Here is a 24,871-nt window from a genome sequence, read left to right on the forward strand (position 1 = left end):
CTTCACGTCCATTCCTTCTACTGGGGAAGCTCTTCTTTTTGACAACTCAGAAGTCCATCTTTGTGGTCGCGATCGGGTTATGTTGCTGTCCCTCAACCCGGAGTGCACAGTCTGTGAGGAGGCGGGCAAGCAAGGACCAGTCTGCCTCCTTATTCCTCATGAGTTATCCCGCCCCTACCCCTGGGTCTGGACTGGACGGTAGTACATGGAGCTGAGGACATTTTTAGAGGCACAAACTGCGTACAACTTTTGCCTCATTCTCCTCTCTTGTCAACCCTGGGGTAGACTGAATAATTTTTTCTTAGTGGCTTTTTGATAAGGAAAAGTAGAAAATTAGGTCCTGAGTTGACAGTCTCGAAGGAGGCACCTATCACTATGAGAAAACATTACAGATGCCAATGAAAGGAAAGAAGTGTAAGACCACTTTTCTGAACATCCACTGGAGCCATTGACCTTGGGCTCAGACTTTCGTGAAACGATAAGGCCATATTTTGTGAGGGAAAGGGCAAGATCCTGAGCAGCCACCGATACTGAAGTGTCAGGATGAGGAGGGACAGCTGAGGGGCCGCCTGACAGCTTGGGCTCTTGTCTGGGGCTGGCTGACTCCGAGGGGCTCAGTGTGCTCTAGTTTGGGGAGAGAAGGCAGAGGCTGTCCCTTCCCAGGGGTACGCCACACAGGCAGCAGTGTGAGGGGCCGCCGGTGCTGGGTCTCCAAGAAACTGCCAAGCAGGCACAGCAGCAGTGGCAGCAGGCTGCAGGCCTTGACCATGCTCCGGCTACCGCTTGAGAGGCACACTTCTCATGGAGAGACACCTTGGCCTCTACTTCCTGGCTCTTTGTCCTTGCTCAAGTGAGTCAGCCTCACTGAGTTTTGATTTCTGGCTTTATAAAATGGGAATGATAGTTGCATCTAGCTCACAGAGTTGCCGTGAGGAGAAAATTAGCATGTCCAATATCAATACTAATATTTACCTACAAAGGGTCTCCAGTCTGCCTGGCATTGTGTTAGGATATTTCACTGGGGAGTAGGTGGGAGCCAGAGTGTGGACGGGGACGGTGGTGTCCTTCCCAACCTTCAGCCGCAGGCCGACTGTGAACGATTCTTGCCAGGGCCTTATGACCTTCCCTCCTCGCTTCTGCTGGTACCAGCCAGACACACCAGGCCTCTGTGGTCCTGTAGCACCATGGAGCTCGCTCCTCACAAAAGCTCCTCCCTCTGGCTGGAGCACTCTTCTTGTGGACGTGGTCGTGTCTTGGTCACGCACTTCCAAGGTTTTGTTCTAATGTCGCTTTAGTAGCCACCTCCATAGAAATAGCAAGCGACTCCAGACCTTGCGTCCCAGCACCAGTCTTTGATTAACTGGCTATTTATTGCCTGCAAGCTCCAGAAGGGCAGGAACTTAGAACTCCCCATCTGCCATCGGTCCTTGGTCTCCATATCTGTGGAATCACCGAGTGTTTCTTGAACAAATGCCTAGGACTGAAGTTCCTTTTAGGCGGAGGATGGAGGGTTCTCCAAGGGCTTCCGTGAAGGAGAATGGCATTTGGGCTCGTGTGCGAGGCAAAGTGACTTTTCTAGAGAGAGGAGAAAAGTAAAGGACTTTCAGGTGAAAAGCAAAGCAGGTGCAAGGGCCAAGAGGCTGGAAACCGCTGGTTAAAGACAGCGGTTGCATCACAGACCTTTGGGGAACACCTGGAAAGACTGTGCAGCAGCTCTCCAATCAGGACCTTGCGCAAGGGGTTCGCGCGGCACCGGCCCGGCGGTCAGGAGGCGGGGCGGGGTGACAAGGCGCGCAGGCGCACTCGTGATTCGGCGGCACCGGGGACTCCGGTCCCGGCCGCGAAATCGCGCAGTCTGCGTAGGCGGCGGCGGCGGCGGTTGCGGCTACCCGGCCCTAGCGCCTGGGCTTGTCACCGTCGCCAAGGAGCTGCCGCACGGAGGCGGAAATGCTGCCGCCGGGCTGGGGGCTGCTCTGGCTTGGCCTGGTCCTGGGCTCCACCTATGTCTCGCTGGGGTCCTGCAATCTGGCCAGCAACTCCAAAGGTGAATTCCGTGTCTTCTGTCAGATGACAGGGAATCCTCCCTCCCAGCTCCCCTCCATTCTACCCTCCCTACATCCATCCTTTCCTTCCTTCTCTCTCTCCCTCCCTCTTTCCTGCTACCCACCTAGGATTCTGTTTCCCCTCTATTCATTCTTCTCTCCCTACATCCATTCTTTCTTCCCATGCTCTCTCCTTCATACGATTTTTCCTTCCTTCCTTCCTTCCTTCCTTCCTTCCTTCCTTCCTTCCTTCCTTCCTTCCTTCCTTCCTTCCTTCCTTCTTTCTTCCTCCCTCCCTCCCTCTTTCCCACTTTCCTTCCCTCCCTCTCTCTCTCCCTGCCTCCTTCTTTCCTTCCTTCCTTCCTCCCTCCCTCCCTCCCTTCCTCCTTCCCTACCACCCTCCCTCCTTCCCTACCACCCTCCCTCCTTCCCTCCCTCCCTCCCTCTCTCCCAACCACCTAGTCCTTTCTTCTGTCTATACATATTTCCCTTACTACATTCTTCTGTCCCTTCCTCTGTCCTCCTTCCCTCACTCTCCCTCTCCCTCCCTTTCTCTCTCTTGCTCCCTTCCTGCCTCCCTCCTTCTTCCATGCATGAGGCCATGGCCAAAGTCTTACCCTCCTCCCGGGACTCGGGTCTCCCATGTGTACGCACTCCCGCCCTGCCTGGGTGGCTAGCTGTGCTGTCAAGGTTCAGGGGCCAGCCTTGGGTCTCCCATGCTAGCATGTACCATGGGCGGGGGTTTAGTGTCATGTAGGCGTTCTCAATGAGGACCCTCCCTCCAGTGCAGATGCTCTGAATGTCCTCCTAATCATCGTGGATGACCTGCGCCCCTCCCTGGGCTGTTATGGGGACAAGCTCATAAGGTCCCCAAACATCGACCAACTGGCATCCCACAGTCTCCTCTTCTGGAATGCCTTTGCCCAGGTATGTGGATGGGTGCCTTTGCTCTAGGTGTGGATGGGTGCCTTCTGCAGTGAGGGTTGGAGGTCCCCTCGGCTGTTGTTAGATGACACTAGTGGTGCCAGGCATCTGCTTATTAGACGGAATCATCACCTGGAAAATGGCGATTGCGATAACCTGGTTGTCCACTGACAAGGAAGCTTGTGCCTCAAGGGTGCCCCTCCTCCTCGTGTGCAGGGTGCACCGTGGCCCTAACGTGCTCAGGATGGTCCTGACTTGCTTCCTTCACCAAATAGGGGGTTGCCTGGTGCTGAGAAAGAAGGGGTGCTACAGAATGCCACCCTCAGATCTGCCGATTGGCCTTGGGTGAGGGCCAGCCAGCTTGTCATGGCGGCGCTCCTTCCTGAACCTCCTCACAGGGCCACCCCCAGGAGCCTCGCCTGCTCTGTGCACCTGTGAGACACTGTCGTGTAGAAGGAGGGCACGATCATCTGCTGGGATGAGGGGCTGAGTCCTCCTCTTCCTCTCTCCCGGGGACTTAGTTCTGGCGACTGGGGGAGGCCCAGATCCCACTGGTCGGGTTTGAGACGTGATGACTCAGCTGCCAAGCATTTGCTGAGGACTCAGAGGTTGCCTGGTTATGTCTGAGCTGCTGGCTGTTTTCCTCTGAGGGCATTTTTCTCTGCTTCTGCTCCCTAACAGCAAGCAGTGTGCGCTCCGAGCCGCGTGTCCTTCCTCACCGGGAGGAGACCCGACACCACCCGCCTGTATGACTTCAACTCCTACTGGAGGGCACACGCCGGAAACTTCTCCACCATCCCCCAGTACTTCAAGGAGAATGGCTACGTGACCATGTCGGTTGGAAAAGTCTTTCACCCTGGTACTGCTTGCTGTCCAAAGTCTGGGTTCTTTTCTGTTTCTTGCCCGAGTGTGGGCGGGTCCCCTCCTGGGGTTGGGGCTGTCTTTGTGGAGGCCTCTTGGGGCCGGGTAGATACCACCTTACTCACTGCTCGCTGCCTTTTACATAATATCGCTTCCCAACCTGGCCTTCTGTTCTGCCCCAGAGTGAAAAAGGGTTGAAGGAGTTTTCCTTCCTCTCAGAAACGTGTCGTGGTGCCGTTTGGCTCCTGGGGTGGAAGGAAGTGCTGTGGATAGGGAAGCGGCAGTGTCAGGTGTGAGTCCAGCTCTGCACCTGACCCTGCGTATTCTAGGGTCCTGTCGGCAAAGTTGGGGATATAGGCTTAGAACGTCTGAGGATGCCCTACATGGCCGGCGCTGCTGTTGCTGTCTCGTTGCCCAGTGAAGGAGCCGCTGCCCGCGGCCTGTGAACTAGGCCAGCAAAGCAGTGTAAACTGGAGGGCCGTGGGGTTGCAGGGGCTGCCAGTCAATACTGCGGCACTGCCTGCTAAATGGTTCTTTAACGCCAAAGTCGGAGAGCTGAAGCACAGGCAAACTTGAAGACTTTCAATGTGCGGAGGAATCGCATGGTTTGACAAAAGTTTGGCAGACAAGGGAAGTATGATGTAAATATAAATCAGTTGTATGCCGACCAGTCTGAGAGCTACATTTTGATGCCTCCCCACCCCCTACGGGGTGTGTAACTTTGCTGATTTGAGACAATTCTGTATATATAATTTTCTGTTGTGACTTGTTAAACATAACATTCCCATGCTATGAGGCAGTAATTTTGAGTGACAGCACAGTAGTCTGTCATACAGATGTGCTGTATTTCCTGCAAGTTGTCTCAGGTCGTTTCCGTCTCGCGCACAGCTGGGACGAATGTCTCTGGTGGCAGAGTGAACTGGTGGAACTGGTGGATCAGCGGTACCGCGTATCTGGGCCTCTGGGTTCCAGTTCCACCAGTGGCACTTCTTAGCTGTGCAGTTGACCTCGGGCGAATTATTTACCCTCTCTGAGCCTCAGCTTTCTGCTCTGGGAAGCTGGCATCATAGCCTCCTTGATTCTCTCACAGGGGAGTGTCCCAGTGCACGTCATTCAGCACTGTGACAGTGCGTTGAAAAGCCAAGCTCTATATGGACCGCAGTGCGTTTCGTTAGGGGCTTGACCGTTTTCAGTAGTGTTCCCCTCGCTCACCCTTTCGGGTTCCTTCCTAGGAGCCTAGTGTGAATCACCAGGGCTTTGGGGCCTGGGATGTCAGATACTCAGGACTCAATGAGACACCTAGAGTGTTGGCTTTAGGGGATTTATCATCTGGCTTATGCCCCTGATTTTTAGAAAGAAGCTGAGGCCTGAAGACAGGAGATATTTCGCCAATTGCTGACAAAGTTTTAACTTAGGGTGGGGAGGGCACCGAAGGATGCTTCATGCTTCACTTAAAGCCTTTCTCTTTTCCTCCCTCAAGGAATATCTTCTAATCATAGTGACGATTCTCCATACAGCTGGTCCGTTCCTCCTTATCACCCCTCCTCCGAAAAGTACGAAAATACCAAGGTAAGGGTGTGAAAGGGTTACTGTACTAAAGAGCAGCTGCTTTTCCGCTGTCTGGCAGTTTAAGGTTACTGGTTGAGAGGACTAGAGTTGGGGTCTTTAGCATCAGGTCCATTGGGGGAGGTGGCTTTGTTACAGAAGCAGGAGGGTATGCTTTGTTTTGGAACCTTATGCTCTAGTGCGTAAGGTTCATTTAAGGGCTCCCGGGGCTCATTGTGGGTAAGGCTCTGTGCTCAGGGTTGTAGGAGATGCGGAGACCCAGGAGGGAGAAGAGCTACCTGTGCTTCAGGAGCCTCAGCCTGGACTGGGAGAAAGGCATACCATTTGTCTGTCAGTCTGTCTGAGGTCTAGTGTATATGTTCAGGCGCTGAGACCTTTCACAGGGGTTTTAAAATTTTAGAGCACTGTGCTAAAGCAGGAATGTACAAAGCAACTTAATCTTGGTTCAGAGGACTCCCCAATGTATAAATGAAGCTAAAACTCTCATTTCAAAAACTCAGAAAACCAGCTGCAGGGCTGAGAAATGGCATGCTCCTGGGAAGTATGTAGAGGCTGCTGTGGAGAAGGGTGTGGATTTGGGAGGTTGGTGGGGTGGTGAGGAGTAGTCAAAATAATTGAGAACTTTGCCTTTCAGAATGCAGCGAAAGCCAAGGGCTCTGGCCTTTGGCTTGTGGCTTGAGTCTTAACAGAATGAGAGTGGAGGACCCATCTGAATCCCTCCGTTCCCTCAAGCCGCCTTGTTACTTTTTATTGGCTCACTTACGAATGCGGGCCCCTGTCCACCATTCCCCACATGTGCTCTCAGAGCAGCGGGTCTGACGGGACCAGATCCTCCATGACAGCTGCAGATTGCGTGAACGTGGAGGGGAGTGTGCCGGGAGCCTGGTGCTGGGCCGTCCTGTCCCTGGGCCGGGTGGACAAGGCATCTCTTGGGAGGACGGTCCTTTCAGATGGACCAGCAGCTGCCGCAGCCCCTGGGTTTTGTGAGGTAGAAATGATATTGTCACCCTGACTTAGCCTGTGGCCAACATGGCCACTTTGGAAAATGAAGTGGTGTCTGTTCCATGCATGGTGTGGTCGAGGTTCTGGAAATTCCATGGACTGTCACCTCATCCAGTTGACTGAGACCCTGTCCCGTGCAACCCTTAGTCTGTCTTTGAAATCACAGATTTTTTTTCTTTTGCTAAGAAAAATTTATGGTACAATTCTTATACCATAAAAATCGCCCTTTTAAAGTGTACAGTTCACTGATTTTTATATTGTCACAGCGTTGTGCAACCATCAGCAAAAAGAATCTAAAACCGTTTTCATTACCTCAAAACTCAGCCTTATACCCATTATCATCCACTGCCCATTGCCTCTCAACCCCAGCCCGTGGCAGCAACTGATCTTTCTTTCTCTTTGGATTTGCCTATTTTGGACATTTCGTATCGGTGGAATCGTGCAGTATCTGATCTTTTGTGTCTGGCTTCTTTCACTTAGCATAACATTTTTGAGGTTGATCTATGTTGTAGCACGGATCAGAACTGTATTACTTTATATAGAGAAATAAAAATGGGCAGACTTCTTGAGTAGACATTCCATCTGCAGAAGATGTACCAGTTGCCATAAGGACACAGAAAGATGCTTAACACCTGGTCAAACACATTTTTTTAAAAAATTTATTCTGTAGTTGGTGGACGTTTGGGTTGTATTCACTTTTTAACTACTACGAATGAAGCTGCTGTAAACATTCCTGCACAGGTTTTTGTGTGGACTTAAGTTTTCAGTTATCTTGGGTAGAGTTGCTAGGTCAAGTGTTTGTGTGGACTTAGAATGTTATTTTATTTATGTATTGTTGTGGTATTTACGTAGGAGTGGAATTGCTGGGTCATATGATGATTCTATGTTTAATGGTTTGAGGAACTGCCAGATTGTTCGTCAAAGCAGCTGCACCATTTTACATTCGCGTCAGCAGTGTATGAGGATTCCAGTTTTTCCACATTGGTTAACACTTGTTATTTTCTATCTTTAAAATTTATAGCCATCCTAGGCAGTATGAGTGGGTATCTCATTGTGGCTTTGATTTGCATTTCCATGATGAGTGAAGATAGTAAGCATCTTTATGTGTGCTTATTCGCCATTTGTATGTCTTCTCTGGATAAATGTCTCTTCAAGTCCTTTGCCCATTTTCTAATTGCCTTCTTTTTTGTTGTGGAGTTGGAGTCCGATTTTTTTGATCATTAGTTTACTCGGGCTTCCTTTTATTGTTTACCAGAGACAGAGGATTAACAGCAGGGAAGTAAGAGCTGGTGGATTTCTGGCCCTTCCCTTGAAGAGCAGAAACGCTTCTCTGTTTTAGTTTTACTTCCTGTGTGCCTGTCCTGAATGACTAATACACAACGGGCTGCAGACAGAAACGTGAAATCTATTGTGTGTGTAACCTTCGTGGCTTCTGTTTCTTGGGTTTCAAAGGCTGATTTCATGTGTTTTGTTTTGAAAGACATGTAGGGGGCCAGACGGAGAACTCCACGCCAACCTGCTTTGCCCTGTGGATGTGGCAGATGTACCTGAGGGCACCTTGCCTGACAAACAGAGCACTGAGCAAGCCATACGATTGTTGGAAAAGATGACATCGTCTGCCAGTCCTTTCTTCCTGGCCGTTGGGTATCACAAGCCGCACATCCCCTTCAGATACCCCAAGGTGAAGAGCTGGCCGAGGGCTGATCCCACACAGCCGGGACAGCTGTGTCATTTGCTAAATGAGGGATTCTTGTAATGAAGGTGGCCACGTGCCGCCATCCCCGGTCACCAGGGGTGCCTGACGGCCCTCGTGTACTCAGTGGTGTGAAGATAGGATTCAGAGATCACAGCTCGGAGGTTGACTTAGGACAAAGAAGAACCTTGTTGGAAACCCTTGGCCTTCTACTGCCCTGCACTGGAGGTCTTTATTTCTTTCCCTTGAATTCAGTGTGCAAATGTTGGGTTGATTGGTGCGATCATCACAGAGAAGTGAGTCAGAGCTTGCTGCCAAAGCCTGCAGTGAGGGATGGTCCTTGAGACACAATTCCGGGGAACGTTTTCAGTAATCACCTGTCCCCTAGGGGCTGTGCAGTCAGACTCGTGACACACAGGGCACTGCGCTGCTTGTTGGAACCTCAAATCCTGTGTTTGCATGCATATCCTGTAGAGCATGGAATCGCTTCCTTTTTAAAACATCTTTTTCAGTGTTTCCCTATCATGTTTCCCCGGGCCCGAGCAGCACCTTCTTTTGACTTCACAGAGCATGGCCCTTGCTTGCGACGAGAGTAGAGAGAAGAAGACATGGTGCCGGTATCTTACTTTGATTGTCCCAGGGGACCTCGGCATCCTAGCGGGAGCTGTCAGCCCCCTGGATGCAGTGAGACTCACTTCTCCCGCTTCTTGTTCAGAAAAGAGTTAATGTAGCAGGCCTGTCATCCTTTGAAAGTCCTGCTTACGAGCTTGGACCTTGGCTGGGGGCCTGGACCTCGGGAGTGTCCCCACCATTCCCAGAACTGATGAGCGGCTCTTATGCCTAAAGCCCTGCCCTGCTGCTTGGAGTCTGGGATGTGGAGTATGTGTAGGCAGTGGGTAGCCAGGTGACTGCCCTGGGAACAACCCTGGGTACTGAGGCTTAACAAACTGCCCTGGTGGCAGCATTTCACACATGTCGTCACACGACTCATTGCTGGCAGCATTCACACCTTCGGTTTGACTTTGCCGACTAAGGACTCTGGACACCCGTGCCTGGTTTCCCCCAGATCTGTCCATGTGACTTTTCCGTTTCCTGAATGGCTTTGGTCTCCTTTCACTATCACCAGTCATAGCCCAGTATATGACCGTGCGCTGTTCTCTGAGCTCTGCCAGCGATTACCGACACTAAGGGTGATTTGGGGAGCTGGCAGCACCTCTCCACACCTTTTCTAGTTGGACGGGAGGTGGCGATAGGGATAGGAGGACATTGGTTTGTATGAGGGAAGAGACCTGTTGCTGCTTGGTTTAGAGAAGAAAAGTCACGTGATTTTATTACAATTGGTATTTTGGGAGAGTGACCTAAGGCCTGACTTTCAGGTAGCGGGAAATATCTGGGGAGTGTTGGTGAGCCACTGTGTAAGTAGGCATCACCGACATAGAGACAATCAGTGTAAACACTGGTGCAGTTTCAGCTTTGCGCCTTTGCCAAAAGTGACAACCTGGTGGCTTTGTGTGCTTTTCCTTCAAGGAGTTTCAGAAGTTGTATCCCTTGGAGAACATCACCCTGGCTCCTGATCCCCAGGTCCCTGCTGGCCTCCCTCCTGTGGCCTACAATCCCTGGATGGACATTAGGCAGCGGGAGGACGTCAAGGCTTTGAACCTCAGTGTGCCCTATGGCCCAATTCCTGTGGACTTTCAGGTACCAAGGACTTATTTGAGGGAAGGGTTGGACACTTATGACATGATTTCATTGGTGATGACACCTTCCTCAAGACATAGGACTCCATCCATCTAGTCTTACTAAGAACCATCCCCGTGCTAAGCATATTGCAAAGTGCTGAGGTTGGGGGTGGTCTGGAGGCATTTAGGACATGGGAGTGCTGAGTGGATAAAGAGTCTCCCAGGAAGTGTGTTCACTTCCACAGGGAGCATCTGGAGGTATAGTGATTCACTGGATGTGGGCACAGGTGGAGAAGAGGCCCGGGTCACCATCACTAACTCATGGGGGATGCTGTTTAATCTGGGCAAGAGTTCATCAGTTATAGGGTGGTGGGCAGCTCCTACACAACCCAGAATACTCAGGTTGCTGGTACTTGCAGGTCCCCTCTGTGGGAAAGCCTATATGGGCTCCCATCACTCTCAGGGCGGCTTTGTGAACAGCGTCTTGGCAAACAGGGAGCTGGGGCACCAACATGGCCAGTGCCATCCAGCTGCAATGTCTGCTGTCCCTTTGCCATGATGAGGGGGTGGAGCAGCCAGAGAGTTAGAATCCTCACACTGACTCATCAGCCACTCTCTCCCCGGAGTGCCAAAGACATGCTGACCAATGCAGTTTTGGGAATATTCCACATGCGGTCCCGCCCTTCTGTTAATGACGTGAGTACTCCAACAGGAAGTATACAATGGATGGAAGAAGGCAGTGTTTTCAAAGTGTGCTTCCTGGACCACCTGCTTCACAGTCGCCATGAGGTGATTATTAGAAGCACACAGTACTGGCCCTACTCGGACTTAGGGAACTGGCAGCTGGAGGTCAGGCCTGAGAACCTGCATTTCTAAAAATGCACACAGGTCACTCTGATGCACACAGAAGTTTAAGAGCCATTGCCGTAGGGTACAGTTTGCAACAAAACATAATATGCAGGTATTCATTGCTGTCCACACTTACTAGGCGCCTGACTTTGGAGAGCGAGATTTTGGGTGGTGAGGGGTGGATGTGCGTCCCTCGCATCTGTTTCATTCCTGAGCTTCAGATGGCAGTGGTGAGAGTTTGGAAACCAGTTTGTCTGGTTCCTAATTTCCTGTTTCAGCAATTTGAGGTAGCTCAAATTGCAGCTCTGAGGCTGTAGCTGATAACTATGTTAGTGACAGGCACTTAAAATGACCCTTTAAAGTGGACTGTGTACCAGGAAGGGTACTCAGCATTGTATGTGTGCTATCTCTTTTGGTCCCCATGGGAACCTGAGATACCTGCTCTGTCTGTTGTGTAGGCGAGGAAACTAAAGGCACACAGGTGTGGTGACTTGCTCCAGGTGGCACAGTTAGTGCCAGGAGAGCATGGGATCCCAAAGCCCCACGGTTTGTTTTGTTGGTTCTAAGCAGTCTGGGTTCAGATTCCTTTTCTATTCCATACCAGCTGCACAATCTCTGTCAAGTCATTTTACCTCTCTGAGCCTCAGTTTCCTTACCTGTAAAATAGAGGCAAGATGGAGACAGGTTTTCTGTGAGAACACCTACTTCGGAGGCTTTCAGGGGGGAGTACAGTGAACATGCTAAAGCATCTAGGACAGTGTCAGCTGCTTGGTGAAGGCTCCTTCAGCGTTCTCTCGTCCCCCATCCAGTTGGACTCAGAGTTGACAGCATGGCCCAGGGGCCCTCCCTGGAATGCTCATGTGTTGGTCCGTGCTCCACAACCACCTAGAATGTGGGCCCTGCTCACCATCCTCTTGCATCCGTGCCCAGGCCCCATCTCACTCAGCATTTCAGCCTGTCAGTTCTCTGCCCTTTTCAGCCTCCGGCCCTCTCACCGTGCTCCATGTGAGCCAGCCACATCAGGGCCTCACTTGGGAGTTTGCTACCTCCCAGGCCTGCTCCTCCCTGGCCACTGACTTGACAGCCTCTTCTTTTTGCAGTCCGCTTCCTCCGTGCCCTCGTTCCCCGCATACCTCCTGGGAATTCCAGGGTGTGGACTCCTGCTTTGCCCCTGTGTCTGGTCCTTTTTGGACTTCACTCCTTCTTTGAATAGCTGAGGTCCCGTGGCAGGCCACTTACTGTTCTTGCTGTCCCCTCAACATCTGCCCATTTATCCTTGCCCCACCTTCAATACCCTGATCATGGGATTGTTCAGCCACAGCCCTCTGCTCTCAGGCCTGAGTCCTCAGGGTGCTGGACAGAGTCCACACGACCGTGATGGGGAACACACACACCCATACACTAGCCCCAGCAGTCCGTGTGGTGCAGGCTGTCTGCCCAGCTCCTTCCAGCCCCTTAGGCCCCTCTGTCTGCCACACCCCTCTGCCCAGTCTCAGCAGATGACTGCACTACCTGTTTCAGAAATGGAGGCTAGTAGGCAGTCTGAGGGAGAGGAACACACAAGATGGACACAGGTACACATCTTAGCAGTGCCTCATGCCAGCTGTGTGTCTGTAGGAAAGATAGTCAACCTGTCTGAGCCTCAGAGCCCTCCTGTGTAAGGTGGGAATGGTAATGCTCAACTTAAAGGGTGGATCGGAGGAGCAGATGGCACCCAGCACGTATGTGGTAAATGGTGCTGTTCATAGTGTCCCTCACTGGTGGATGGAGTCGTGGATGCATGTGTTCTGGGCTTGTAGCCTTCTCCCCAGTCTTAGAAGAAGCGCAGCAGGGGCTTGGTGCCTCCCAGCTCCGTGCCCCCTCCTTCTCATTTCTACCAGCGAGATGTCCTCTACCCGCTGACTTTGCACCCACCTCCACAGTTGCTCACATCTATCCCATCTTCAGAAGTCGGGCTTCCCTTGCCCCTGCCCGTTTCTCCTCTATTCCCACTCTTGCTCTTCAAGGGGGAATGAGTGAAACGTGGTCTGTTCTGGCTGCGTCCATGGCCTCACTGTCCATTTGTTCTTCATCCGCCTCTGCACGGCCCTCTGCCTCCCCAGCCCACTAAAGAGTTCTCTCAGCTGGTCAGCACTGACCTTGTTGGCAAAGAAAATCCATCCCATAAGTGTGACCTTCTAAGACTCCTGCTGCTTTCTCACTGTTGACAAGTAGCACTCCTCCTGGGCCCTGGGCTCAACGCCAGGACCCCCACTGTCTCCTTTGCACCCCTGTTCTCCAGCCTGGCTCAGCGAGTCCTGCTGAAGTATCCCTCCAACTCTGGCCTCGCTCCTGATTTTCAGACATGTCTGTCCACTCAGCTGCGAGAGCCATTCCCAGGCCACTGCCCATGGTGACCTCAGTGCCATAGGCCCCACGTGGCCACACCACCACTCTTGCTGTGATTTCCTCCTTTCTCCTACTTCTGTGCCCCCCACGCCCTTCGGTCAGGCCACCAGCTGAACCAGAAAACTAGAGTCACCCTCGGAGTCCTCATCTCCTTCATTGTCTGCCCTCTCCCCCCCACCCCCGGCCCACTTGCTCTCCCTAAATCCTTCTCAAATCCACACTGGCCTCTTGCTCCTTTGTCATGTCTTTCCTGACCACTGCAGTGGGTCAGGGAGTGATTTGTTCTTTCATCAAGTGTCATTCTGGCCCCTCATATGTGCTCAGCACTGCTCTGGTGCCATTTTATCTTGAGCTCTGGGCTGCTGCTGGAGGACTCATGCTCACCTGCAGCCCAGAGAGCATCGACTCCTCACCCTGAACACCCTCAGTGCCTCCCTTGGCTCCCAGCCTGGGACCTCTGCTCTTTGGATGGACCCACCAGGTATGGATCATGTGGTCCTGACCTGCGTTTTCAGTGTTCTCCCCTGCCCCTCGGCCCTCATGTTTGATTCTCCAGCCACAGCGACTGGGTCACTGGTCCTGAACACACCGTGCTCTGGTGACTCTGTCCTGTCCATACACCGCAGCCCCTGCCTAGAGCATTTTACCCTAACTTGTCTGGCTGCCAGCCCCTTTTGTCAAATGCTGACTCCTCTGTGAAGTCTTCCCTGATTTACCCAGGCTGACTTGAGGGCTCATTCTCCCATGTGATCCCCAGGCCCCACCAACAACCCGTGTGTTTTCTCATCTCCATGCCTGTGTGCTCCCTGGATGGGTGGCTCATTGAAGATGGGGACCACATCTGCTTCTTGTCCTATCTCTAGGGGCCAGCATGGGAAGGAAGGCATAGCGTTGAATAGGACACGGCCATCCTAACAGGTGTCTTTGATCCCCAGGAGGATCAAAGTTCCCCAACTTAGAGGCTGAAGACTTTATCTAGTAGAAAATAGAAGTAGGCTAGGGTTTGGCATAGTCTTCCAGGAAGGTTAGATGGATATCTGTTGTCTTTACCTCATGGGGAGAGCGGTGAGTCTCATGATTGTCCTCACCTGGCAGTGACGAAAAGAAGCCAGCACGTGGAGCTGATAAAATGGCTGGGTACACAGAGGAAGCTGGGGTTGTTCTGATAGGTCACTGGCCCCCTCATTTCTCAGCCTTGGTGGGAGCAGGGGTTCATCTTTTCCTTAATAATTGTGAATAAGGCTGGGAGGGGAATCATTCCAGAGGGGGCCATGGCTCTTTGACGTCAGCGCTTGGCTTGGCCGCTCATGAAGTCCTGCTTGGGTTTAGGGACCATGGAGGGTGGGCTGCTGTCTCATCACTCCACTGCTCTCATGCCTGCTGGGAGTTTGTTAGAAATGAGCTGCACATGATAGCCGTGGTCCATGAGGATAAGCAGTTGCCACCTTCTGCTGGGCTAGAAAGTGGGCAGAGGAAAGGCCCCACCCAGGGCTGCTGTTATGAGTTGAGTTGTGTAACTCAAAAAGATGCTATGAAGTCCTGAGCCACAATACCTCAGAACGTGACCTGATTTGGAACTAGGGTCATTGCAGATGTAACAAGTTAAGATGAGGTGGTACCGGAGTGGTGTGGGCCCCAATTCAGTCTGATCAGTATCCTTATGAGAAGAGGAGAGAGACATACAGGGAAGGACAGCATGAGGAGATGGGGGCAGAGACTGGAGTGCTACAGCTACAAGGCGAGGAACACCAAGGACTGCCGCCACCTCCAGAAGCTGGAAGAGGCAAGACCCTCCCCTCGAGCCTTCAGAGAGAATGGCCCTGTCGACACCCTGATCTCAGACTTCTGGCTTCCAGAACTAGGAGACGGGAATGGATACAACTGTGTGGTGTCTTTGGCGTGACCCTCAGCAGAGTTTGGAGGGACTGAGGGGTCAGTTTCTCCTTTCCTGGGACCCATAAGAGTATGTGGAGGAGGCAGGAACAGTAAGTGGCACATCCACCTACTGTTATCTGTGCCTGATGTGAAAGCCGATCCCCTTACAAAAGAATCTTTCTTTTGGACCTGCACATTTCGCCGACTTTGGGGCAAGGGTATGCAGCTAGTAGGGAAATGAATGCTATGTTTTGAATGAGAAAATCAAGGGCATCAGCAGAGGTGTGGTGTTTGGGAGGGATGTTCAGGTGAACACTGTGTGTATGCCACAGCAATTTCAATCACAGCCACTCATTTTTTTTTTTAATTTGCAGCGTAAAATCCGCCAGAGCTACTTTGCTTCTGTTTCATACTTGGATACACAGGTTGGCCACCTTTTGAGCTCTTTGGATGATCTTCACCTGGCCAACAACACTATTGTTGCATTTACCTCAGATCATGGTAAGCATTTGGAAATGCCCTGGTGAGTCACTCAAAGTCTCTGAACTTTTCTGTGAAATGTGCTTTTCTAGATTGCCTTAAACATAGGCGTGTTTTCTTTTGGGAATCAGTGGTACCCTGAGTCTGGAGTCTCCGGGTGCTTTTATGACCACCTTATTAGTCCTGGAACCTCTCTCAGTGTCTCTGTGGGTCAAAGGAGCATGCTGGATGTTTGGGTGGTAGAGGTGGTGGGTGGAGGGAGCATAGTAGCAACCCTTTTTTTCCTTCTTGAACTCAGCAGGAAGGCCCACCCAGAAGCTCTCCTCAATCTGAGGCAGTTGCATACTAATGGCCCTTCTCAAAGAGCCTTCCCAGCACTTCCTACATCTGAACCCCAAGAGCCTTCTCAGATCCATACATGACAGCTTTTTGTGATTTTGGTTATTTCGTTACACGAAATCATCAATGCACAATCTCTATCTTTTTTTTTTTTAATATCGAAAGTGCTCAAACTTAAAAAATTTGGAAATTTCCAACTTGGAGTATTCAAATTATCTTTTGCAAGGGAAATGTTAAATCAGGGTTAAGGGTTGTTTTTCATCAAGGATTTGGAATCAACACACACAAGAATTTGGAATCAACACACACACACACACACACACACACACATACAGACACACACACACACTTGCCAATGGTATGTCTTCAAAATCGAGCAAGCTATCCTTATCGTTTGTTTTGTGCCACAGTTTCACAGTTCATTTTTTTGGTGGTACACACCCAAAAGTGAAAACTTGAGCTTTGAGAATTTAGTCAAGATAGGTGAGCACAGGACAAGGCAATGGTGACACAATATCTGTCGGGGTCCCCGCCTAGTCAAGAATGAGCCCATCTCAGCAGGGAAGGTGGGTCTGTGGGGAACACACTTGTCCCTTGGAGCTGAACTGAGCTACATATTGCTAGTTGCTTTCTAAAAGAAGATACTTTAGTTTGGGAATTTAATAGATATATGTATTTTTCCTTTTGAAGGTTTCCTCATTCAAGATAAATGTCTAACTTCAAATGAAGCAATATTCAGGTGAAATCACCTTTTTTTTGTGGTAATTCTAGAGGAATTTCTTGTAGGTGATGAGTTTTTGCTTCCTCTGGTTTTTCCAACAGGAAATGAAACGGTGTCTAAAATGAACTGTAGCTGTGATGTGATTATTCGTTTTCTGTCATTTTATGCTTTTTATGAACCAGGGTGGGCTCTAGGAGAACATGGAGAATGGGCTAAATACAGCAATTTTGACATCACTACTCGTGTGCCCCTGATGTTCTATGTCCCTGGAAGGACGGCTCCACTTCCGGAGGCGGGCAAGAAGCTTTTTCCATACATCGACCCTTTCGATTCCTCGGAATTGATGGAGCCAGGTATACCAAATGCTGACCTGCCTGACAGTAATAGCTCCTTTAGTTTATATAAATCCCTTTACCAAATCATGGCCTGGGGACTTACCCTGTCCATTTTTCAGCCCACCGTTGGCATTTACTGCACACATTTCCTGGGCATTTCCCACACTCTGGGTCACAGAGGAGTGGCAGGCCCAAAGTAGACAAGTATGGCCTCTGTCCACGAGGAGCCATGGAAGGCAGGGGTGGGAGCCAAGACAAAGGAGCAGGAGGCATCCGCAGGATGGGGAGGGCTATCCTAGAGGTGACAAACAGCTGCAAGAAGGGGACAGCAGACTCAGACTCTGCCCTGACCCCCCACCCCAGTCCACAGATGAGCAGAACTGCATTACCTACTTCTGGCAGGGACTCGGCCCTTTGCGAGGGAGACATCTGCCGTTTTGGCAGTTCATCAGTCTAGTGAACCACTAGATCTGCAAAATTAGGTGATTCTTCTTCTGCCCTCCCAGACAGTGAAGGGCAAGTTTACTTTGAGTTCCGCGTGCCAGTCCTTTCGAGCTTTGAAAACAGCATAACCTTCTCTTCTCTAGGTTGAAATCCCCAGTACTTAAGCCGTTCCTCTCAAGATAATGTTAGACCCCCGTGGTTATCCTGGTCTCTGTCTTCTAAAATGCTCAAGTTTGAGAAAGCACTTCCAGAAATGTCCCTTACACAAGATCCCCTCCCTGCCACACTGGGTGGGTTGGGTAGATTTTAGTGAGTTGTCACCCGACCTGATAGGCACAAGTGCAGACATGAGGTGTGTACTTCAGAAGACATTTGCTGTTTCTGGAGTGCTTTGCCCCCTTTCTGGACTTCTGCATTTAACCCATCTTTAACATGTACATGCTGCACTTATATTGATTCCCATTTAAATTTTTCTGGTTTCGGACCATCATTCTGGCCTTTCTGGATCTTTCCAAGTTTGCCTTCTAGAAACTTCTGTTGGCAGGTGTTCAGCAACTTATAAATTCATATAACTGCACTGTCTTCCAGTTTATTTCCATATTTTATGTCTAGCATAAATCTCTTGCCTGAGCTTCGGACTTGGATTTCCAACAGCCTGTCACACCTGGCTCGTCTCACCTCCCCAAAGCTGAACTTCTGACCTTTCACTTCAGACCTTTCCTTTGACATTCTTACCCTTCTCAGAAAATGACAGTAGTCTCTCAGGCCAAAAACTTGTGGAGTCGTCTCAAGCCTGTCTTTCTCTCATATTCCATGTGATATGCAGTGCATCCGAAAGCCTGCCACTTTCCATTCAGAATCTGTCCATCGCATTTCTCACCATTTCACTGCCACCATTTTTGCTGGATTAACTGCAGCAGCTTGCTAAAGTCTCTTGGCTGTGCCCTTGATCGCCCAAAGATTTTCATCCTCGCAGTATCCCAAGCGATCCTGTGAAAACCCAAGTCAAATTCTGTCATAGCCCTACTCTGGAGCCTCCTGTGCTCTCCCATCTCACTCTGAGCAGAATTCCTTACAATGGCTGACAAGGCTTGACGTGATTTGGGGCCCTCCTTAGCTCCTTGACCTCATCTTTTTAGAACGTCCCCGGCCAATCGTCTTGTTCAGCGGCCTGAATTTGTGCAGTAGTCTGCATTTGTCTGATTGCTATATCATGACGAGATTCAGGGTAAACATTTCGACATAGGCACTGTACATGAGGTTGTGTGCTCCTGTTGTATCACATCAGGGGCACTTCCTGGTAGCCTGTGCCGTTATCAGCAATGCCAAGTTGACTCAACTGGTTACGGTGGTCATGTCAGCCAGGTCTTGCCATTGTAAAGGTAAAGTTTTAAAACATTATTTTTACTTTGCTTACAAATCAAATGTGTAGGAAGTAAAATTAGGCAGTGTAGAGAAAACCTTAAAGATCCAGAAAGGCTAGAATGCTAGTCCAAAGCCAAGATACATTTGAATAGGAATCAATGGAAAGTGCAGGAAATAGACTTTAAAGATGTATCAACCACAACGAGATATCATTTCACATTTATTAAGATAGCTGTTATCAAAATAAACAGAAAAAACAGTGCTGATGAGAATGTGGAGAAATTGGAACCTTCAGACATTGCTGGTTGGGAATGTGAAATGCTGCAGCCATTGTGGACAATGCTTTGGTGGTTCTGCAAAAAGATAAAAGTAGAATTGCCATATACGTGACTCAGCACTTCCACTCCTAGTTGCATATCCCACAGAACTGAATACAGGTATTTAAACAAAAACTTGTACGCAAAGTTCAGTTTATTATTCACAATTGCCAAAGGATAGAAGCAACCTAACTGTTCATCAACAGATGAATGGTTGAACAAAATGTGGTGGAGAGACAGCAGAATATTATTCAGCCTTTAAAGGGAAGGACAGTCTGACCCATGCTGCAACATGAAGGCACCTTGAAGACGTTATGCAAAGTAAATGAGCCACTAACAAAAAGACAAATAGTGTATAATGCACACATCTGCGGCACCTAGAATAGGCACATTCATAGCGACAGAAGGTAGAATGGCTGTTGCCAGGGACTGGGAGGAGGAGGAAGTGGGGAGCCACTGTTTATTGGGCACAGGGTTTCAGTATGCAGGATGAGAGGGAGCTGGAGATGGGTGGTGGCGACGGCTGCACAATGTGAATGTGATCGATGCCCCTGAACTGGATGGACACTTGAAACTGGAGAGGGCAGCAAAGATTCCGTTGTTTGTATTTTACCACAGTGAAAAGAGAGACATGAAATGCAGACACCCGGAGAGGAGCGATCTGCAGGGTGGTCCTCTGAGACGCGGGATGCCCCGTCCTCCACAGACCTTTACCCAGTGGCTTGGGCCTCCACTGACAGTCCTCGCTCGGTTAATGACACACCGATGGACCCAAATGAAGTAGTCTTTAAAAGTGCCGAGAGGCTGAGGGCACCTTCAGTTTGCATCCTGTCCTTGTGTGAGGGTCTGAGATGGCATTGCTCCTAAGATTCTTATGCTAAAAGTACACATTGTAAAAGAAATCGCCAGACAGCCCGTGGAGCCCAGATGGGCTTCTTTACGGAGCCAGGCAGGATGCGGTCTGCTTCTGTGCTGTAACTGTCGCTGGGTCTCTTCCTCCTGCAGGCCGGCGAGCCGAGGACCTCGTGGAACTTGTGTCTCTCTTCCCCACGCTCGCGGGACTTGCAGGACTGCGTGTGCCACCTCGCTGTCCGGTTCCCTCGTTTCACGTGGAGCTGTGCCGAGAAGGCCAGAGCCTTGGGAAGCATTTCCGACCCCATGACCTGGAAGAGGATCCAGCCCTCCACGGGGATCCCCGTGAGTCCATTGCTTATAGCCAGTACCCCCGGCCCGCAGACTCTCCTCAGTGGAATTCTGACAAGCCGAGTTTAAAAGATATCAAGGTCATGGGCTACTCCATACGCACCATAGACTACAGGTTCACTGTGTGGGTGGGCTTCAGTCCCCATGAATTTCTGGCCAACTTTTCTGACGTCCATGCAGGGGAACTGTATTTTGTAGATTCTGACCCTTTGCAAGATCACAACATGTATAATGACACCCAAGGTGAAGACCTACCCCGATTACTGGCACCTTGAGTTGTGCCGACCACAGAGGGCGTGTATATAATGTGCCCCCTTCCCGCTGGAGAGAGAAGGACTTAGAGCTGGTTCCTTTCTGATTACCCACAACACCGGAAGCAGGCGAGGGCTGGGCAGTCACAACACGCAGCGGCAGTTGGGCCTTACAGTCTGTAACAGCCCAACTTCGGATTGGGTCTTTATTGATTTCTATTTAGTAATTGAACTGGGGCTACGCTGAACCTTTTCTTTCTTTCGTTTTCCCAAAAAGCTCATTTATTGAGTGAATGAGTACAGAGTGAGCTAACTAAAATTGTCAGACCTTTAGACATACCTTGATGTCATACCTTTAGACATTAAGACCGTAATAACCAAACATACCACTGTACTCAGGAAACACCTTAATTATTTGTGGAGCTTAGTGCATTTCAAAAAGTAAGCATATATCAAATGAGGTTTGACACTGTGTTCCTGGTTCTTTTGTTTACGATTTAATAACATTCATATGTATCCCAGTATATTAAGGATATTACTTCAACCTGTAATCCAGGTTTCTTTATAAAACGTAAAGTGAAATAATAGTGCTAGACGCCATGGCCGTAAAGTCTTGATCCTTAACTTTTGTTTCTAAAATTGTAAACTTTCAAAAATCTAAACTTAAAATATACAAGAAGCGAGTAAGGTGGAATTTCTACATCAAATAATAAATCATGCTCACTAAACTAGAGGCATGAGATGTATGGGGAATTCAGTTAAACATTCTAGAGATTTTCTGGCCCAAATAATAAGGTATTAGCCAATAATATAGCCCTTGAACCCAAAGGCCGTCTGTTAAGAGGCAGTATCAGTTACAATGGGAAACATTTAACGGCGTGACTGTATCCACGAACTGAGTCACTCAGACCCTGTTAGCATTCTCCTTCCTCGGCGATGGTTGGCTGCAGGCCTCCATTATCCAGGAGGCAGCAAATATTCTGCTCTTAATTGCTGCTTAAAGGCAACATTAATTTTATTAAATCGTACGTTATTTTGAGAATTTCGAAGGCTTTTCATTAGTATAATATTAGGTCATTTCCGATCTCCCAGAACATCGTTCTGTATTCCCTAAATACATGTGAAAGTAACCAGCAAGGCAAATGGCTGTGGTGAGCTTTGCTATGTCATCTTCAGAAGGATGGAAAGTTCACAGCATTTTCACAGTACGTCGAAGCTGGTCAATTATCAGGAGTCACCAGAAGAGTCCAGAGCTTTCTGTATAAACATTGACTACAGTCCTGTTTCAAAGTGAGTAATTTTAGGAATTCTGTCTTTACAAGTGCTTCAGTGTTTCAAGGTAAATATCGGTGAAGGGAGAATAACGGCAAATCAGCTCGAGTTGCTGCAGGCCATTAAATTGTGACCAAAAAAGACCAGAGGTGGTATTACGTGACTACTTCAAGTCAGTCAAAATTAAGAATTCCCTAATTAGCCTGCAACCGAGGTATACATGATAACACGACGATCTTGTAGGTAACTGACCTAGCGTCTGGCCATAAGAATTTCTACCTGAGCAGTGAAGGCCCTGTTTATGTCTGCCGACGCTGACGATGGGCTCCCTCGCGGAAGCCTCACCTTTACGTGCAGACGGCTTCCCTCAGCCTTTTCTTTCCCCATCTTCATCCTCTTGTGGCTCTTGTCACTTCTGCTAAGATTTTGACAGTCCAGTCGGTAAATTCCTCATGAGGCGCTTCCTGCGCCTTTAGCTATATCTCCTACTCCACAGTTATAGTAAGGTTTAACACAGGGTTTTATTTCACGTTCGTTTGCTGCTCCTGTTGGCTACAGCATGTACTCCTTATCACTTTCTTTCTCGCTTTGTTTCTTGAACAGTGTTAGCATCAAAAATCTCAGTTCTGCTCTTGCCGAAGTGATGAGCCGAACCATGCGGGAAGAGAATGAAGTGACTTGCACGTAGGATGTGCAGCTGCCATTTTGGCAGTAATCCACCCGTGGGACCAAAGCGACATCTGGCTCTGGTCTCCATGGGGTGCTTTGGCTAGAAGTGCTTCTGTCTTCTCTCCCCTTCGTGAGGGCATAGCCTCAGGATGCTTCAGCTTGCCTTAGGTTGTAGCTTTTCTTGGCCTCTCTTTACAAATCTCTCTTGTTGGAAACCAGGAAGGGTGCATTTCACGTTCAGGGGCACGCTGCTCCAACTCCTCTCACGGATTATGGTTGATTTTTGTGTTTCCGACACTGAACCCAATTTAGAGCCGGATCGTGCTTCCTTTTGCCTGTCTCTGACACGCATTGGGATGAGCAGCCACTTTCTGGTTTCGGATATCAATGCTGACGACATTTCTCATCTTGACTTGACTTAGAGAAGCCACATCTTTGCTGCTTCACATAACTTTTCTCCTATGCCACTGAGCTGGGCATCTTTTATAAATGATTCCCCAGCCAGTTTATTTGCAGAAAGCCCCATTTCACTTCAGCAAGAGTTGTTTTATACAATCTAGTTGAAAGCAGAATGAGCGATCCCCGAAATTGTGAATGGCCTTAAATCAGTGGCTCACAACTGTGAGCGTGGATCGGAACTACACCAAGGGCTTGGCAAATCAGGGTGTTGGGCCCTTCCCACAGAGGTTCTGATTCAGTACGTCCGGGCTGGGGCTGGATCATTTCATTTCTTATGAATCACACTGCTCCCCTGAAGACCACAGTTTGAGAAACACTGCCTTACATGCGTGCCGTCCAGCAGCCACTAGGCACATGCGATTTTAAAGTAGTTAGAAAGAGAAACATTTCCAAAGCATACTCTCAGTTGGACTTGCCACACTTCACGTGCTCAATAGCCACATACGTGTGGTTTGTGTCACCATATTGGACAGCACAGCTCTAGGAGCTTTCTGTCGTGGCAGAAAGTTGATTTCACGGAGCCGCCCTAGGAGAACTCTGAATTTCAGCTGGATCCACCTGGCTTTTGGCAAGGCCCTCCTGTAAGCCTCTTTTCGACCCTGTGTTTGCCTGCAAAGACGTGTCCAGAGGTGAGTGACGTATGTTCAGTCTCAGCCTACTGTAGGAGTTCGCTCTGGCAATCAGCCTCTTCCTCTCCATGCCACGGCCATCGCCCCAGCCTATCCCAAGTAGTTTACCCGCCCCTCCTCTTTCCTCCCTGGTCCCTAAAGAATCCATGTGTCTTCCTGAAGTCCCTCTTTGATCCTGCCCTTTGAGAACACCGTTAGTGCCTACTACCAGGTCTGCACAGACCTCCACTGAGAAATCAGCGTCTTCCCTGACTCCACGAAGCCCCTTTCCTCGGCCGACCAGTTTGCACACTGGTCCCACACTCTCCTGTGCCGATCCCTACCTCCCTGTCCACCCCTAGGTTGTCCCCTCCTCCCTTCTCCATCCTTCCATGACCATTCTTCACATCCTGCTCCCATGCCCCCACCTCTGAGAGGCTGAGGGTTTGTGACTCTAGACTGTGTCTTGGGATGAAATGACATCACCGAAGAATCTTGTCATCCCCTTACTCTAAAAACAGCATGTATTTCCCGATCATAACATTGTGTTAATTGTATAAAAATTGGAAAACAGAAATTTAGTAACAGGTCAGAAAACACATCAGTACTTTACCCCAATAGTCACTTAATGTCATCTTTGCGGTGTGTGTGAATATTTTACATTGTTGTCATCACACTGTGTGCTTTATCATGCAATTTTATATTCTCGTTTTTTCACTAAGTAATATATGTGGTCATTACAGATTTTTGCAAAGATACTTTATACTAGCGGTAATATATTTTATCGTGCAGTGTTTATCATACTTTACCTAACCTTCTTTGGATTATTGGAAATTTATGTGATTTCCAAATTTTCGGTATTGTAAATAATGTTCTGATGAACAACTTTGTGAATAAAATGTTTTTATGTATTTCGAATTGCTCCCGTAGGATAGTCTCTCGGTGCCAAGCAGTCAAAAGCTTCTCTATTTCTCTCCTTTCTCTACTCTCCTGCTACCTTAGGGAAGTAAAACTGAAAGTAAAGCAAACAAGTGTACAGATAAAAACCATAAAAAGCAATCAGCCAACAACAGCATCATCAAGAACAACAAGAACAAATCCACCCCTAATGATAATAGATGAAAGAGGTATCCTGCTTAACCTTCCGATTCTTTGCTTCTTGGTGACCCTGATCGTGTTCTGTCAGTATGATTGCTGGGTCTCTGTATTTCCAGTGTGTACATTCACCTTTAGCTTTTGGTAGTGGGTTTCACTTTTTAAGCAAGCAAACAAATTGCTTTTTTCCTATGTCCCCCACCCCTCCCGGTCTTTTCCTGTTAAACACGGAGACCCTTCCTAACCTGGAGACCGAATAAACATTCATTTTCCTTTGTTGCTTTGTGGTTTGGTTTATCTCTTCTCTCCACATCGTTATCAGAGTACCATGTGCTCGTTGTGGACAATGTAGAAAATGGTGATGATGAGAAAAGCCCACCCTCCCGAGTATAGCCCCTGTGGACTGACATTTGTGCATTTCTTTCTGCTCTTTT

General features: G+C 49.2%; 1 protein-coding gene across 1 annotated transcript; it reads left to right on the plus strand.

Annotated features, from left to right (window-relative positions):
- Positions 1–1,821: 1,821 nt before the first annotated feature.
- Positions 1,822–24,260, plus strand: IDS (iduronate 2-sulfatase). The gene is made up of 9 exons (XM_011385684.2): positions 1,822–2,044; positions 2,833–2,969; positions 3,648–3,825; positions 5,308–5,396; positions 7,876–8,076; positions 9,616–9,786; positions 15,254–15,380; positions 16,602–16,772; positions 19,886–24,260. Exons 1-9 carry the CDS (start codon positions 1,948–1,950, stop codon positions 20,356–20,358), a joined length of 1,644 nt encoding a protein of 547 aa, XP_011383986.1. The 5' UTR covers positions 1,822–1,947; the 3' UTR covers positions 20,359–24,260.
- Positions 24,261–24,871: the final 611 nt, after the last annotated feature.

Source organism: Pteropus vampyrus, unplaced genomic scaffold (genome assembly GCF_000151845.1).
Source record: "Pteropus vampyrus isolate Shadow unplaced genomic scaffold, Pvam_2.0 Scaffold750, whole genome shotgun sequence".
Lineage (NCBI taxonomy): Eukaryota > Metazoa > Chordata > Mammalia > Chiroptera > Pteropodidae > Pteropus > Pteropus vampyrus.